The 17,612-nt window shown below is 36.7% G+C and overlaps 3 protein-coding genes across 4 annotated transcripts; 2 read left to right on the forward strand and 1 right to left on the reverse strand.

The window, feature by feature from the left end:
• Positions 1-3,667: 3,667 nt before the first annotated feature.
• On the reverse strand, positions 3,668-5,651 carry LOC105174938 (Protein kinase superfamily protein). Its single transcript, XM_011097198.3, has 3 exons — positions 5,478-5,651; positions 4,531-5,034; positions 3,668-4,182 (listed from the first exon to the last, which is right to left on the reverse strand). The coding sequence occupies exons 1-3, from the start codon at positions 5,478-5,480 to the stop codon at positions 3,781-3,783; spliced, it is 909 nt and encodes a 302-aa protein (XP_011095500.1). The 5' UTR covers positions 5,481-5,651; the 3' UTR covers positions 3,668-3,780.
• Positions 5,652-6,633: 982 nt separating this feature from the next.
• Positions 6,634-9,985, forward strand: LOC105174940 (truncated FRIGIDA-like protein 1). The gene is made up of 3 exons (XM_011097200.3): positions 6,634-7,649; positions 8,265-8,440; positions 9,172-9,985. Exons 1-3 carry the CDS (start codon positions 6,842-6,844, stop codon positions 9,754-9,756), a joined length of 1,569 nt encoding a protein of 522 aa, XP_011095502.1. The 5' UTR covers positions 6,634-6,841; the 3' UTR covers positions 9,757-9,985.
• Positions 9,986-10,132: 147 nt separating this feature from the next.
• WRKY20 (WRKY family transcription factor family protein) lies at positions 10,133-17,594 on the forward strand. Of its 2 annotated transcripts, none has more exons than XM_088876434.1 (6): positions 10,133-10,997; positions 14,317-14,511; positions 15,162-15,663; positions 16,037-16,184; positions 16,269-16,424; positions 16,910-17,594. In XM_088876434.1, exons 1-6 carry the CDS (start codon positions 10,926-10,928, stop codon positions 17,400-17,402), a joined length of 1,566 nt encoding a protein of 521 aa, XP_088732560.1. In that variant the 5' UTR covers positions 10,133-10,925; the 3' UTR covers positions 17,403-17,594. The 2 variants fall into 2 exon arrangements, with proteins under 2 accessions (XP_088732560.1, XP_011095503.1); XM_011097201.3 differs by lacking the exon at positions 10,133-10,997 and adding an exon at positions 12,554-13,074.
• The last annotated feature ends 18 nt before the right edge of the window (positions 17,595-17,612 follow it).

Below are 17,612 nucleotides of genomic sequence, written 5' to 3' on the forward strand. Positions count from 1 at the left end.
TTTCTAATTTAAATCGGGTTGGTTGAACCTAAACAATTATATAATAAGTGTAATATATTCGTCGTGTGAATAGTATATAGTTCAGAAAAAATAATCAATCAAATGATGAATGTATTACACATTATTTTATTTTTAATTTGGTTAGATCAAATCTGATTTAAACAAAAAAATTTCTAATTAATATGGACATCATACTATTTTTCATGGTCATTTTGATGGTCTGCCAAATTTTCTTCATTGAAATGTCTCTTTTGTCCTCCAATACCTTTTTCTTTCATAAAGTTCTTACAGATTATACCAAGCACGTAGAGCGAAGCCATAACGTTAATCAGCATGGTCCGTATGTATTCGTTTTCCTGTATTTTTTCTATCTTGTTCATGTCGAGCAGAGCAACGGACAAATTTTGTGTACGTATACACAACGCGTAGCTCTCATCGTAATAAACATATTAATTATTAAAAAAATCAAGAAAATTAAGTATATAATTTTCTGATTTTCTCTTGGGACCTGTCGTTGGCCAATGCCACATGGACCACCTAAATTATTACCAAAGAGAAATGCCCCTCTTTTTTGGTACACTCCAAAGGAAAAATGTTACATTCACTACACTACACATATGTGTGTATTTATATGATGGGAATAATTAGAATTATTATAATACCAACACATGATCTGCAAGTGAAAACATAAGAACCATACCAAAAAAGCATGAGTATAAACCTCTGATGTATAAGCCAATGGGATTATATAGGAGAAATAGTGAAGGCCATATGTACCTGGGGCATTGAGCGCTAGTATTTATTGGGAATATATCAATACTGGAGAGATTTTGAAGCATGATTAATTTCATTGTTCTTAAGGTAAAATTTGCCTCCACTATGTATATGGTTGCTGCCGGATTAAACAAATTCATTTATAGGATATGATTAAACCAATCGAAACTTGTCGAACAACAATTCTGGAAGCTTCATATAAAGAACAACTCGAAAAACTAGACATAGAATCTATATGTGCAAGCTATCCAACAGTATTTATATATTTGCTGAGTTGCACGATTCCAAATGAATCATATATCGGATGTAGTTCGATAGTCTCGGATTTGAATCTAGTCGGATAAAATGAGGCGCCTCTTGGCCTGTTTTGTGATTCGGAGAAACGACACGAAATCATTCTGTATTTCTATAAATATTGCAGTTCTTTTAATTTTAAAGTATTCTTATCTTTTACTATTTAACGTCTCATCAATTTATAGAGTTATTATTTGATTTAATCATCTTAAAAATTATCGAAAGACCTCGCTAAATGAAAGAATATATTAAAAATTATATCTAAAAAAAAACTATATTATTAACGATTATCTTCCAAAAAAAGACAGCATGATGTGTGTGTATATTTTCCAATATCATTGATAGTGGAAGCTTTACTAGTTTTAGTGCTATCCTATTGCACAAACCGTGTAGACATACATAGATTTCTTGAAAAAAGACAAAAAAGAAAAAGAAAAAGAAAAAATATTCATTCACAGCACGTAAAATGTAGATAATATTATTCAACTCTCGCATATTTCGATTCCTCACATCAATGATCTTTTAGCCTGATAGCTATGATTGAATTTTCATAAAAATTATGGGTTTGAATCACACCAGACATATGCGTATTTATCTTACTTTTACGTGCTCAATATATTTAAATATTAATATAATAATATAATTACTGTTTTTTATCTTAAAAAAAATATTTCGATTGCTGACAGTAATTATTCTGAGAATTGTGTGTTGGAATTTGGAACAAAAAGATGTCAAAAAAAGGAAAATCTAAACCATAATGTCCACATCAAAGCATCATATATAGATCAAGATTGATAATTATGAAGTTTTAATTAATCATGTAATATTAGTACAATGAATTGTCTCATGTCTGTCTGGAACCCGCTTGACCCTTCCACTAAAATGCTATTACCAGCAAAGATGCCACAAATCTCTGAGTGGAATCAGCGACTTTCAATCAGAGAGTTGATAAAAGAAAAAGGCAACATTTAAACTATTTATTTTAACCTCACCTTAACACAATTAATTACCTTCTTAAGACACGATTAATTAGAAGACTGTTTGGGTAATAAATGAAGTAGCATACCTAAATTAAACCACCACTAACGAGGAAGAAATAGTTCAACTGTTTATTAATGATCATTAATTTTCCTAACTCTTAATTAGGACTATTCTTATACGCACAACCCAATTTGGATTATTATTAATTTCAACGAGTAATGTATTTCGGATGTTTTGACTACATTAAAATAGGTTTTTGCTACTGTTGGAGTCATTTTGAGTATGGTATATTGCAAAGGCTCTACTGAGATTTGTCGTAATATTCCCATATTGTTTGAGGATTACAAATTTTAGAGCACGAATTCAAAATTTTTCGATACATGCCGAATTTTTAATTTCAAACTAAACTAAAAAAAGAAAGGAGGAGGAGAACAAGACGACCAGAGAACTTCCGAACGCGTCCGAAGTGGCGAATCGTTCAGAGCGACGACGTCCAATGCGTGGAATTTCCTGAAAGTATATACACTCGCTCGCATGATGTCCCTTCATGTTCATGACTTGAAACCCACAAGTAGCGACTTCCCCTTTTTTCCCAAAATATCACTGAATAGGAAAGAAGAAACGTGGTAATAATATATGGTAGAAATCGTGCATTTGTATGGGAATCCAGCACGAGCGATGAAAATGCAGTAGTCAAGGCATCAGGCCCGTATTCAGCCTGGGCCGTTGGGAAGCTCATCTTAATTGAGCTGGGTCTGGATCAAGATTGGGCCTAAAGATCAACCAAACATCTCCAATTCTACGATAACAAGATCTTATGTCCAAATCATTGAGTTGTCGTTTAAGTTTTGATTTGAATACCACTTACATTGATATCTGTATATTTACATCATTGTTTATAGTTTTGAGCTACTCAATAAATTATTGATTATGGTATGGTAAGATGAAATTGACTACTTCTATTAAAAAAAAATTATAACTAATGTATGTACTATGAATATGAAGCCATAATTTTATGTTTGGTGGTGTCGAAGTTGAACCCAACAATCAATTAATAAAGAGAAGCAATTGGCATGATTTTTTGACGCATACCAAATGTAGCAGGGTATTCTGACCTGACCCGACCCTAGCGGCCGTTAAGAGTTGCTGCCGCCGTAAAAAAATAATAGTCCAATACAAGTGGATGTGGAAGATCTTTTCCTTTTTCAACGGCTCCTCAAATTCAAAATTGCAAAAGCCGAAATTATGGGAAAGCAACAACAATTTTCACGCCAGCCTGTGTTCATTTTGAGGATTATTTCATCAACAACTACACTAGGCCTCGGCGCCGTCCATATACTTTTTCAACTTTTGTTGCTCTATTTAGCCGTTTCGTTTAGTGAAAGGTTGTCTTCCTCCCTTCTGTCTATCTCAACCTTAACACGTTTTGTACTTATTCAGAGTGATGACGATCATGTGAACCAAATGGTAATAACAAACAAACATATGTATGTCTTGGATTGGGAGATTACCAAATCAAACAACACTCTATTTACAGACAACACCTATTTCTAATGCTTGGGAGATTACCAAAATCAAACAACTAAAATCAAAATTAAAAATCATAGGACACATCACATTTCAAGAACCATAAGTCATTGCACCCTTTCAAAATTAAGTGGTAAAACATGAAACCAAGGGGGAAAGAAAGGAACACATCTTAACCAAATGAATTTTTACATTAATCACCTGCTAATTTCTACTATAGTCATCTGCATTTTCGTCATCATCTTCGTGAATCCCATCGAAGAAGGGGTCTTTCAGGAGATCAGCAGCCGAGGGTCGAGCCCTTGGCCGAGCAAGACACTTCTCGATGAATGCTTGTACCTCTGGGTCCTTCACTTTGTTCATGGCTTGAGGCCTGAGCCCAGATGTCACCTTTTTGTATATCTTCGCGACATTGTCACATTCACTGTATGGTAGCTCGAGAGTCACCATCTCAAGCAAGCACATTCCAAATGAATATATATCTATTAGCTCTGTGTAATTCTCATCATACAGCTCAGGCGCCATGAATTCTGGTGTCCCTAGCAACGAATGAGCCGAGTGATTTTTACCAACGGTAGCCGCCAAGCCCAAATCGCCGATTTTCACCTATATGAGTCAAGTAGATTTAAAGAATTACAGCTGCACCCAAGAGAACAAACATCCAACTTAGAAAGCAAAATATTTAGCGCAACAATAAGAAACTTAATGCACTTAGCCAAAGAAGGAAATGGGTAAATGCTGCCAGCCGAGGTGTAAATACAGATGTAACTGAATATCAAAATATACCAATCTTATCAAAACAGCTACTTTGATTCACGCACACTTTTTTTAAGATCTCATTTCATGTTTCAGCCACCACTCCAAAACTTGTCATCAGAAAACTCAGAACTCACTTCAAGCTATGAAAACAAGTAAAGAAACAGAGACAAGAAGCAAAGTGTTAATTAAGTATACCTGACCAACGTTGCCATTGATGAAGATATTGCTACAATTGAGATCCCTATGAATCACGCATGGCTCATGAGTATGCAAATAGTCCAAGCCCTTGAGAATTTGCCTTGACCATTTCTTCAAAGCCTTAAGTGAGACCTGCTTGTGTTTCTTCCTATATTCCCTCAAATTTCCTGACGTACAGACCTCAGTGATAAAATTCAGCGTGTTTCTCTCCCTGTCCCGCCAAACTGAGTATAATGCAATAATGTTCTTGTTTTTCAAGTTCCTGAGCAACCGAACCTCTGAATACAACCGGTTGATCATGGCCTCATCGTCACAAAAGTTTCGTAATTTAACTTGGTTCCATGCCACCTCAATTCCTTCTTCTTGGTCGAATGCCCGGTAAACTTTCTTCACAGCCCCCGCCCCAAGAAGCTCAGCATACCGGCCATACCGACCGGTAGGGTCAACTTCCACAAACGGTTCCATATCTCGATCCACCATACTTAAGTCCATGGCAGGCATCTACAACCAAGAATTTTCAAACAAATTAAAAGAATAAAATAAAGTTCCCAGTTCATAAATCATGGGACTCTCTAAATTACGTCATGAGAACTAGCTTCATGCTTCCCAACCCAGAAGGCAAAAACTCAGTTTGTTAAACGATTCAAACATCAAACAGTTGATGTGCACACAACTTTCAACCTAAAGCACTCCACAACCCATATTAGTTCATCAAATAAGTTGCCCTCTTTGTCCAATTTCCACAAAGCACATGCAGAAAGAATCGAAACAACACATAAACTCTTTCATAAGACCCTCTTTTCTTGGTAAAAATACCCCCTACTCCACTTCTTGTACGTTTGAAGAAAACCACATCGTATATCATAAAGAATTGCACAATTTCACAACCAGACCATAAGAAAGCATAAAAAGCCAAGAAAACAAAAACCCCGACAAGATTCTACCATGTACTCGATGCCTACAACCGATGATTCCTCTCCGACGAAGGAAGAAAAACACGGCTACTCCTCCTACTCCCTCCTCGCTCGAACAAAGTCGAGGTATCTTATAGGTGTTAGGATGGGCTTTCGGTCTTTTACCTTCTCACATGAAAATCATGGTCCATATATACAAATTATATGTAGTTGACTGCACTTCTTCTTGGACTACATCACTAGAATTCTTCGGCGTAAGTGGAAAAGTAAAACCCCCTCCCAAGGGCGATTTCGGAACTTTAACACGAATGCCATTCGATTTTTTTTTTTTACTATTGCTCGCAATTTTTCAATCTATACAAAATTGAAAATAAGTATTTTTCTCTAAATATGGAAACATAAATTATTTGGTTAAGAGGGACTAAAATACAAAAATATCCGTATACAATTATTAGCTGTTGATTAATTAGTGATAAACATCGACAGTTTATTATGTACTTAACTATTAATTTACTCATTCGCTTGCCGAATATTTACTTGAGGTTGTTATTGTACAACAGTTCATACGTTATCCAAATACTCATTAAATTTATTATTGTGATTTTGAAATTTATCAATTCGAATTAAAAGGAATGTCTGTTTGAAATTGTTTAAGATATACATATATTAATTTTTGATTGAAAATAATTAGAAAGCGCCTTTTTAATTATTTTTATTTTTTAATTACTTAAATTGAATCATTTTATATTAAAAATTATAAGCAACTTCCTGTTGATTTTTTATAATTTATTTTAAATTTGTAAACATTAGACTTTCTCAAATTCTCTAACTCAAATTTAATTTGCTGTTATGTTTGTTTCTAAATAGTTTTGACTTTCGTCGTTTTTTACCTTTTGAATTTTTTTTATAATTTATTTTCACGATAAAGATTGATATTATTGCAAATATAAATACAGGAAACCTATTGAGCATTAATTATTTTTTTGTTAATAGTAATAAATAAATATAATAATGTATCTTAATTATAATATTTTATTTCAATATGACAACCAATAATAAATAAGTTATAAAGTGAGACAAGATAGTAGGAGAGGACAGGGTCGGGCGGTCCTAAGAGAGAACAGGGCCCAGGTAGAAGGAGGCTACATTTAAAATTTGTGTTGGATCAAATATGGCTAAGTTTGAAAGAATTGAAGCCCAACAAAGCTACAATAATATCTTCACCGCCAAACACACCAACAGTATGTGTAACGTCTTTCATTCTCCTTGGCTTCGTCCCCTTCGACAGTTTTGGTTTATTGTTCCCGACCAACTGTGCTGCGGGTATGCTGTCTGATTATCGATTCGGGTGTTCAGTAGAATTTGATTAGTTTTTGTCTGTTGTTCAAAGGAGTATGGCTCTGACGACTGTACAATCAATCGAGAAGGCCCTCAACCTCGTCGACGGGAAGAAAGAGAACTTGAAGAAGGCTTTCGAGGAATTGCAATCGCGCTCCTCTTTGCTCTCCTCACTCAATTTCACATGGCCTGATCTAGACGCTTATTTTAGCTCCATTCAGACCCAACTCCTACAGAAATTGTCGATCCTCCAAGCCCTCGAATCTTCCCAAACCCAGAATATCATCGAACCTGTAAAACGAAAAGATTCTTTGTCGTCGGAACCGGTACCCGCACGACCCGAACTGAAGTCTCTATGTGAAAATATGGATGGATTGGGTTTGCGTAAATACGTCGTTGAGCGGCCCAAGGAAAGGACTGCTGTTAGGGTTGAGTTGGCCGACGCTTTTAAGCACGCGCCGGACCCGGGCTCGATGGTTCTGGATGCTCTGGAGGGTTTCTGGGACGGGAAAATTGGGAACGGGTCTAGGTTGAGGACAGCTTGCGTGGTTTTGTTGGAGGAGTTGATGAGGGCTGGGGTGAAGATAGGGCCGGAGGTTAGGGAACGTGCGTTGGCTGTGGCATTGGAGTGGAAGGGAAAGATGGCAGCAAATAGTGGTAATGGTGGTGATGGGGATGAGGAGGGGAAAGAGGAGGAGGGGGGTCTGGAGACGCTGGGTTATTTGCAGCTCTTGGCTACATACAAGCTGTTGAATGATGGTGGGAATGATGAGAATGAGCTGATTGATTGTGTTGTTTTGATTGCAAGGTACCGGCAAGCTGTCGACTTGTGTCGAATTCTCGGTCTTGAGAGTAAAGTTTCTGGTAAATATGAAGCTAGCTGTTTACTTGTATGTGTTCTTTTGGGGTATTTATCCTATCCTGCATTAGTCTACATTATTGTTATTTATTGCATTTCCTGTGCTCCATGTGAAGATTGGATGAGCAGGAGAAATTGAAAATTTGATGAATGATATTGGTTGGGATGGCACCTGATTGATATTTGTGTTTTTGAATACTGTTCCATGATCCATGTGGATGGTCTCAACTGGCATAATGGTGTGATAAAATTATCTAAATCTTGTTAAATCCTGTTTCAGAACATAGTACTTGGACTATTGATCAAAATAGTTCAAAAGTTTAAGCTCTGCCCAGGAATTAGGTAAGTATAGAGATGTTAGATTCTGTTCTTTTCTTTGCATGCACAGCTGAGCCAATCGTCATTGTAGGAGATGCAAGTCTAGGATTCAAAATATTGGCATCTGATCTATTAAGGTGAAGGTTAGCTGGTGGCTACAGTTATGCAGTAGGAAAATTCAGTTTTGTATTAGTTTCTTTAATCTTTTCCGATATCACCCTTAATTGCCTGTGCTGTCTCACTTTCGTGCACATTTAATTTTGAAGTCTGACGTTAGTGCTAATATTAATGGTTTATGACAGATGTTGTACAGAGGCTTATCAATAAGGGTAAGCAACTTTTAGCTCTTAAATTCATTATTGAGTTTGAGCTAACTGATGAGTTCCCTCCCGTGCCCTTATTGAAAGCCCATGTGATGGATTCAAAGAAAATTGCTGAGAAAGTTCGTAAGACCGGGAAGAGTTCTCGTCAGTCTTTGGTAATACATCCATATCTTCCTTTTCCTTTCCCGTGTAAGGGTGCCCCCTACCATTCATTGTTTCAGAATTGAAAATTTATTACTTAGGTGGTATAACGACAAAGTTCTTGGTAGTTATGGTTGAACTGGAAAACTGTTTATCATTATGTGCTCTTTAAAAGGATAACTGCAAGGTGGTGTATGATAAATTTGTTCTTGATAAAAAATCATAAATAAGCATATACAACTGTCCAGTTTAAGACTTTGAGTTGTCAGATAAAACATTCTGCACCCACCTTTGAATTGGAGAAAGTTTGAGTTCTTGAAGTTGTTTATCTTTTCTTGAAATTTTCTGAAATAAACAAGCTGTCATAATATTTCTGGGGATCTTCATCTGCAATGGAAATTTTCATGTCTTTTGCTGTTAAAAGTAGTTGTAGCCTTGATAAATCATTATTTCAGTCAGTGTAGATTACTTTAGTATCAATGTCAAGACCAAGTAATTCTTTAAAAATACTAGTTTGATTCTTCAGTAGTATTATCTATGACTCCGCATGAGAGAGTTTTATTTTAAATGTACTAGTCAAATATTTTTTACTAAACTGGAGTGTCGAGTGGAAAGATTACTTACCCTTGAACTTAGGCCTTGGAAAATTCATTATTTATTAGGGATTATTAAATGCCAACCGTAAGAGGATTGGCTGCAGTATATCTGCAATGCTGTTGACTTACTTCATTATATTCCTCTGTAGAATGATGCTGCAATGAAAGAAATTAGTGCACTGAAATCAGTGATTAAGTGCATCGAGGATCATGCTCTGGAATCTCAGTACCCAAAAGATGAACTGGTAGCACGCATTGAGAAGTTGGAAAAAGAGAAGGCTGACAGGAAAAGACCTGCCGCAGCCCCAGTACCCAAACCTCAGCAGCAGGTGAAGCAACAGAAGCAAAATGGGAACAAGCGAATGAAGGGAGCTGCCGGTCCATCAGCATTTAAAAGGAAAACTCTTGCTAATTCAGGTGTTCCCTCATCACAGCCATCTTCTGTAAAGAGGGCAGGTTTATTGCCCGATCATGCTGCTCCATACCTCAGTTCACCTGCTGGGACCTATGGCATGGCAGGATCTCTTGTGGCTGCTGCGCCATATGGGAGCTCCTCTGCAGACTTGTATGTGTTGTCGGGAGCCCCTGTGGGCTTTTCCGGGAACCTAAATCCATCTGTATCGAATCCTTATCCTTCAGAAACACATGCACAACCTGGTTATTATGATAGGGCGATAGGTTATGGTGGATATGATGTGCCGTCTCAATACCATCCAGCATACTATCCACAGTGATACATTGACCTCTGCAAACTTTGGATGGTCATATGGCATGTGTCGGAATTTAAATGTCATTATCGGAAAGCATTACCTGCTTTTCAGATCACTGAGATTTTGGCACATGACCAAATTTGGTTTTTCCCGTAGTTGTTAATGAACAAAGGGTTCTTGAAATATCATCTGAACCAGAATCTGTGGTCCAGATATTTTAGATTAATATGACTTGTTTCATGTTGATCGTTCACTTTAGAGCTTATCTGACAACCAACTGGGAACTTTTGGAAAGTCCCCCTAACAAGAAGTTTCATTACCCCTATAGTAGTTAAGCTGTTCTACAGTTTCTTTTTCTTGCATACGTAGTTTGTGCATGTGGAAACAGGAAATCAGTTACTTTCCAAGTGAATCTGATTTTTCTGCCAAAGCTTGATACCAAGCACTTCTGAGCTGCAGATGGACTTCAATTTCCAACACCTTTGCTATTCAAACTTATTATTTCCTGCAAGTTGTACTGGGTCTCTGAAATTTCTATCCTGTGTTAACAGTCTGCTCTTCATTTAGAACTGAGTGGATTGAAATTTCAAGTTGGTAGTTTGTCAAAGAGCTTATAACCAACTTGTGTTTCACGGTATTGGATTGTGAGGATGGAATTCCTTGACCTCCATGGGGAAAGCTTGGCTGGTTTTTTAATATATTACTGGATGTCACATGCTATGTCTGCATGAGATGCAGACATGACAACACATTTGTTGTAACACTACTTCTGCGATTGAACCCATTAGACTTTACACTAGCCTGGTAGGACAAACTGTTTGTCCTATCGATTTCTCCCAAAGATCTTATGGATGATGCCTGGGCATTATGAAGCACCATTTGTTGGCCAGTATGCTAATTGTTGTGCGTTTTGTTGTTTCTTGGGGTTTAATTGGATGACTGTTTAGTTAACTAGTAGTAGGGTTAACATTGAGAAAGAATGTGTGTAAAGTGCATATTTGATCTTTCTCGAAAAGGGAATTGAGTTCAATCTCTGAGAGATAGCAAGAGTCCTCCGTTGGCTTTATTTACTTGCTTAAATAGATCAAGTGTGTGTGTGTGTGTGTGTGTTCTTTGATGTAGATTCTTGGAGGAGGCAAAGGCACAAAGCCTTCAAGGTGGAGTAGGTTGCAACTCTTTTGTATTAGTCCAATATGGGGAATAAAGAAATAAGGCCCGTGACATCAAGAATCCCACTCTTTGACAACAGATTTTCTTTACATTTGGTAAGCTTTTCGCATGCATAAAATTTTTTAGAACAGTCGTTGTATTTGCAATTAGTTGGTACAAGTATTGTATTTGATCTGTACTGTAAAATCCAAATTTCAATACACTGCTTAATAGTATTATATTGTATATTGTTGATTAGAGTTGTTAGCTTAATCTTGTTGTTCTTCCCTGCTGTTTTTTGTTCATCCAAGACGTTTAACTTGACACATACGGGGAGGAGAGCTGGTACTGTTTGAAAGCAATGTTGGTTTGAAGAAATTAATGAGGTGAGTGAGTAGTGGAGCTTTTACTTGGACAGGAGGAAGTACGTCAAATGTTGTATTATTGCGGAAAGAGGTGGTGGTCCAAACAGTTGCAGATTTTATGATAGCCAATTGAGTGTTGTTTGGACTAATCTCCGTATGAATATATGCCCTTCCACAACACAACAAAATAAACACCCTGCAATCTTCTTCACTTTACAATTCCGCTTTAGTAGCAATTAAAACGTCAACCCAAACTCATCTTGTAAAGGAATTGGTACATCTTCATTATTGCACTTCCCTACAAATTTCTATTTTAGTGACTCTACCAAGATTTCTGTTATGTGTTTTTCTTCAAAATTCTTCCCATACCAAAAATTAATTTATATGAAAGTTTTTCTTGAATTAGCAACTAATTGGAAAATACATTTATTTGAGTCAAAGTTGTAGAAAAAATTTGCATACATATATCTATACAGAACAACTATCTTTGTTTGCTAATCTTTTTTTCTTTTCTTTTTTTAAATACCGTTATATGTGTTTACGTTTACATAAAAATAACCACCTGCTTTAGTCATTTGATTAAATCAATAATTCTATTACATGTGCATTTAAAGAATATCATACTAGTTTTGATAAGTATCACAATTTTTTTTTTAATTTTATCAAATAAATAGGGGTAAATTAATTTACAACTATTTCTTCTAAAATTTTGCATAATTATAGATATATTCTTATTGTTTAAAAAATTACAAACATCCCTCTTTTTGAATTTAGTGTCCGTGTAATACCAAGGAGATATCTTAGATTTCATCTAATTATTATGGTTAACTATTTAAAATGTCATTTTATATAATAAATTATAATTTTATATACATTTAAAAATTTTATAAAATATTTTTATGAACTTATATTTTCAATAGATTATTTATTTTACACATTTGCATATATTTTTTTAAAAAAAAACATTGGTAAACAGTAATTTTTATTTTATCGTCTAAAAACTACATAATTATTTATTTGAGATAAGTATTTATAATTTTTTAAATAATAGAATACATATACAAAACTTGAAGAAAGGTAGCTAGCTGTAATCTCCAATAAATAAAATAAAAATTTAAGTTAGGGATATAGATCAAGTGTGGGGGGGGGGGGGGGTTGTAGTTTTTAATTAAAAAGGGTGGATTTGTAGGATAAATAGGGTATTTAGAAAAAGTTAAGAGGAGGGTGAGGTGTGTAATAGTAATAATCTGGGAAGCAAGCAGCAAATCTAGTTGTCACTTTCCATTTTACAACGGAGGTGGGGGTGGGGGTGGGGGTGTTAATAAAACTGGATAAGGACCGACTGCCCAATCACAACCCAGACCCGAACCCGTTAAAGTCAACCAACACCGTATAACTTGAACCGTCTCCGTCTCCGTCTCCTCCTCCTCCTCCTCCTCCCTCCCACAATTACCATCCTACCCCTCCCCCCCTTTTCCCCCATTGCTTCCAGTTTTGCTCAAACATTACTGCACCTTTTCTTTCTTTGACTCTCTTCTCCTCCCCCCCCCCCCTCTCTCTCTCATCAATGGAAGACTCTCACTCGCTCCCTCACACTTCTTTCTCTCGTTCCCAACACTCGCCATCCGGTAATGCTACGCCTCAACTCACATCTGCTCATGATCACGTCGCTGACGGTCCCGGTGCTGCCGGATCCAGCAACGGAGCTAAGTATCGGCTTATGTCTCCGGCCAAGCTCCCGATCTCTAGGTCGACTTGTATTACTATTCCACCTGGCCTCAGTCCGACCTCGTTCCTCGAATCCCCTGTTCTTCTCTCTAACATCAAGGTCCGTTTTTTTTTTGTTTTCCTTCTTGGGCTTGTGACTGGGACTACTTTTTCGTATGTGTTTTACTTATTTGGTTACTGGTTAAGGGAATTTTTGCACTGGTGCTATTTGCGTCAGTAGCTCGAGAGATTCAGATTCCGATCCGATGCCAAGTTTTTTTGTGTTGGTTGCTGAATATAGCTACTAAAGTTTCAAAAATTGGAAATATTGAGAATCCAGCTTTTAATCTCTGTGTGTTGAAGTATTCCGGAGCAGGATACCCAGCTTTGCCGTTCTCAGTTTTGTGAAATGTAATTTTTGGGCACAGCGAGCAAACGCGGTGTTAAGCTGACGTCTGTGTGTTTTATTGTGGAATTTTTCGAATTATTGACAATTATGAGTGGGTTTCATCATTGATTTAATGTTTGGTTCTTTTTCATCATATTGCTGTTGCTGTTGTTGAATAATTTCCCCTTACTCATCAAGTGCTCATTTGGAGAATATTAAATTTGACGTGAATAATATATGTGTCAACATTGTGTGTTTTGGGACCCTTGGATTCTGATGCTTACATTAGAGTGTATTATATTGGTTTCTAGGTGGAATTATTTTGGGCACCTTTAAACCTTTTGTGGAGACTTGGCCATACAACACCTTTTGAGCTAATGGAGACTAAAATTGGAAAAGGATGTGAATGGAGAATAATCAAATTGATGAAAGCACATGAAACCATTCTGTTTCAATAGAATCTTAACTATTCCCATTCTGTATTATCAAATGGAGATGTGTGTGTAAAGAAGCAATACATTGATAGAAGAGTTTTTCTTTCCATATTAAATAAGTGATCGGAAATTTAGGTAGAAGATTTTAAGTTTCACTGTTGTTTCTTTTCATGATTAATCTTTACCCGTTGGTGTTTGACATTTTGTCTGATGTATTGTTCCCGGGGGAAAGATGTTAAGTGTCTTGATTGAAGCATCAGATCAATCTATGCTATTATAGTTGTCAGGATTATGTCTGACATTTGTCACTTTGAGGTGCATATATATGTTGTACTTTACCATCGGAACTTCAAAACAAATGATCTTTGAGGTTTCATGACGTCGAGTTTGGTTTTGCCTGACAGGGGAAAAAAGTTGATTTTGATATCCCTTTCAGACAGAGATAGAAGCCTACGGAATTAGAGTAGAAAGTTATTTTATGCTATTTAGTGCCAGTCAGGACAATTCACTTACTGCTTCTAGAATTGTGTTATTTTTTCAGGCGGAGCCTTCTCCAACGACTGGTTCCTTTTTCAAGCCTCAGTTGATGCAAGGCTCTGGTGAAAATGCAGCACTTTCGCTGCAGAAACATATTTCCAGTGGCAACACAACTGATGAAAGAACATCCAGCAGTTTTGAGTTTAGGTTTCATACTGGAGCCAATTCTACATCAGGAGTGTCATCCGCAGGGCTGGCGGTAATGCCCTAAAGCTTTTTGCATTTGGTTTTAAGATTCTAGCCTATTTTTGTCTAGTTTTTATATAAGATAAATTTGTCCGGACAACAATTGAATGAATAAAAAATCATGTTTTCTCTGATTTATAACTAAGATAAAATTCAGTCCAAACTATTTCAGCAAAATAGTAAAATTAGATGAGAGATTGTGACTCTGATGTTTTATAGATTTTTCCATTCCTTCCCAACTACATGGTATTCAGACTGAGATAGATAGCACGAGAATTCATAATATGTTGTGTCATTCTTTACGTTACAAATGACTCCTAATCAGGTTGATGGAAGTTTGTTTAGATTTCTGGACGTAGATCTTTATTATCCTATTATTTTGCCTGTGTGGTGGAATATCAGGAATTCTTTTGTTGCTAGTGAATCAGTGGCATTGAATGTGTTGGATTTTGCTGTAATCTTGTCAACAAACATATGGAGAATTGTTGTAGTGCTATGATTGGTATAGAGATAAAAGTTCACATATTTGGAATCAAGAAATCTATTTATATAGCTATTGGATAAACTTTGGAAACTCAACTCTGCATCGTTTTAATACACCAATTGCTTCAGCTTGATTTGCAGCAGAATCTCTACTAATATCTAATTTCTTTGTGGAAAAAGATTCCTGTGGGGTTGAATCGAAATGGACCAGTCATTCATCAAGATCAACGGCATACACAACAATCTTCTGCACCTTCATCTCTGGCTTCACAATCTGTTGCCGTGGGTATACATGATTCATCCATCTGTAGCACCACTGATGAATTAAATCAGGCAGGACAATCGAATACAGGCAATCAAGCATCATCATCTGATCATAAAGATAGCATCTCCTCAGTGTCAGCTGAGAGAACGTCAGATGATGGGTATAACTGGAGAAAATATGGGCAGAAGCTGGTTAAAGGAAGTGAATTTCCACGAAGTTATTACAAGTGTACATATCCAAATTGCGAGGTGAAAAAGATATTTGAACGTTCTCCAAGTGGACAGATCACAGAAATTGTGTACAAGGGTTCACATGATCATCCAAAACCTCAAGCTGCACGTCGCCATAATCCTGGTGCTCTTTTGTCCATTCAAGAGGATAAACTTGACAGGGACTTATCGTTCACTGGTCAAGAGGGTAATGAGTGCTTTCTGATTATTTTCACTCACTATGTCAAAGTTTGTAGCCCTACTATTGGGATTTAGCTAAATTGATATACATGAACTGATGAACATAAGTGTGGTCATATGGCTTCGGCTGCTTTATTAATTTTCACAATTGAAGCTTGAGAACAATCACTGAGATGCTTAAACTGGGGATTCTTCCATGTTTAATTTGTGCAGCTTAAGCTCAAGTTAATAGTGAACCAGTTTGAGCTTCACCCGAATATTAGAGCTTGATTTAAAAAACTTGGAGCTTAGCTCAGCTTAACTCAGTTCTTCCTGAAGATTACCTGTTGTGAACTATATATGTCAATCATTCTCAATTTTTGTTCATTATGTTGTTGAAGACAAGTTGAACACCAATAACATGGAGCAAAATGGCTCTCCGGCATTGTCTCCTCTGCAAGCGAATGAAGATGGTGTAGATGGTTCAGGTTCACAATTTCAGGCCATTAATGATGAGGTTGAGGAGGATGATCCTTTTCTGAAGCGGAGGTATGTGGTTTTAGGAACATTATTGAATATGTTTATTATCCTTGATTCCTTGTCATAATGTGTATTGCTGAAACATCTGAGCAGGAAAATGGAGGATAGTATCGATGTCACTCCAATTGTTAAGCCCATTCGTGAACCTCGAGTAGTTGTTCAAACTGTGAGTGAGGTCGATATACTGGATGATGGATATCGTTGGCGGAAGTATGGACAGAAAGTTGTCCGAGGCAATCCAAACCCTAGGTATGTAATGTACTAATGCTTCAGCACGCAATGGAAGATTGAAGTTAAAGATTATTAGTCATCAGATGAGAGGGATGAGAAACCTAGAAAAACTGGGGGATATTAAAATGGATGAAAAACAAGGAAAACAAGATTCCTATTTATTAGAGATAGAGACTGATACAAGGAAAAGTTAAGTTAAAATGACAAGACATTAAACACAAGACTGAAACAATGAAAGGTATCACTAAATTGCACGGGAGTGGAATTGAGGTTATAGTTACTCGATGTTTGCTTATGTGGCCTTGCTGAAAGGAAAGAATGTTTATTCTAAATATCTGTTGGTTGACTGAACATGTCGTCATTCTTCTGTTAGATTTCCATCCTAATAAAATTGGTACTTTCTCGATGAACACAGAAATTTTACATTCCTGGACATGTTACTTGATCATATATACACATTCGATATCATATGTACAAATGATTACGTTTCATTTGTAATCCAGGAGTTATTACAAGTGCACAAATGCTGGATGCCCTGTGAGGAAGCATGTGGAAAGGGCATCTCACGACCCCAAAGCCGTTATAACTACTTATGAAGGAAAGCACAACCATGACGTCCCAACTGCCAGAAACAGCAGCCATGAATTTGCTGCAACTGCACCATATGGTGGAGCACCAAAAATCAGGCCACAAGAAAGTAGTTCAATTAGTCTTGATCTTGGTGTTGGAATCGGGCATGTGGCTGAGAATAGGACCAATGAACAGGGGCAAGCTTTGGACACTGAAGCCGCACAAAGCCAAATTGTTCCAAATAATTCCAGTATGACGGTCATTCAAGCATCACAAATCCCTGCATGCTACGGTATTGTAAACGGTGGCTTGAATCTGTATGGAAATAGAGAAAATCGTGTCGAAGGTCATAGCTTTCAATCTCCACCGCTACATCCTTCTAACCAATGTCCGCAAAACCTTGGAAGAATACTTATGGGGCCTTAAAATTGTAGCTGAATACTATGGATATATAATATTAAAATTTGAATTCTAGTAAAACTAAGGGGTATTATCCTCATGGTAAGTAAATTAGGAATGTTCCGGCACCAATATATTTGCTTTAAGCTTCTCTCCTCCTGTATGTTTGATATATATGCATTTCTTTCAGATTGTAGCCCCGCAACTGTTTTATGTAAATCGTTTGATCCCCATCTT

This window comes from Sesamum indicum, linkage group LG12 (assembly GCF_026168435.1).
Source record: "Sesamum indicum cultivar Baizhima isolate 11 linkage group LG12, ASM2616843v1, whole genome shotgun sequence".
Lineage (NCBI taxonomy): Eukaryota > Viridiplantae > Streptophyta > Magnoliopsida > Lamiales > Pedaliaceae > Sesamum > Sesamum indicum.

What these genes read in the sequence shown, in the direction of transcription:
- LOC105174938 (XM_011097198.3), bottom strand. An exon ending in TCAATGGCAACGTTGGTCAG is followed by an intron (nt 4,183 to 4,530) that starts GTATACTTAATT and finishes TGACTCATATAG; the next exon opens with GTGAAAATCGGCGATTTGGG.
- LOC105174940 (XM_011097200.3), top strand. Translation starts at nt 6,842, where the DNA reads ATGGCTCTGACGACTGTACAATCAATCGAGAAGGCCCTCAACCTCGTC. An exon ending in TCTTGAGAGTAAAGTTTCTG is followed by an intron (nt 7,650 to 8,264) that starts GTAAATATGAAG and finishes GGTTTATGACAG; the next exon opens with ATGTTGTACAGAGGCTTATC. An exon ending in AGAGTTCTCGTCAGTCTTTG is followed by an intron (nt 8,441 to 9,171) that starts GTAATACATCCA and finishes ATTCCTCTGTAG; the next exon opens with AATGATGCTGCAATGAAAGA.
- WRKY20 (XM_011097201.3), top strand. Translation starts at nt 12,814, where the DNA reads ATGGAAGACTCTCACTCGCTCCCTCACACTTCTTTCTCTCGTTCCCAA. An exon ending in TTCTTCTCTCTAACATCAAG is followed by an intron (nt 13,075 to 14,316) that starts GTCCGTTTTTTT and finishes TTATTTTTTCAG; the next exon opens with GCGGAGCCTTCTCCAACGAC. An exon ending in TGTCATCCGCAGGGCTGGCG is followed by an intron (nt 14,512 to 15,161) that starts GTAATGCCCTAA and finishes TTGTGGAAAAAG; the next exon opens with ATTCCTGTGGGGTTGAATCG.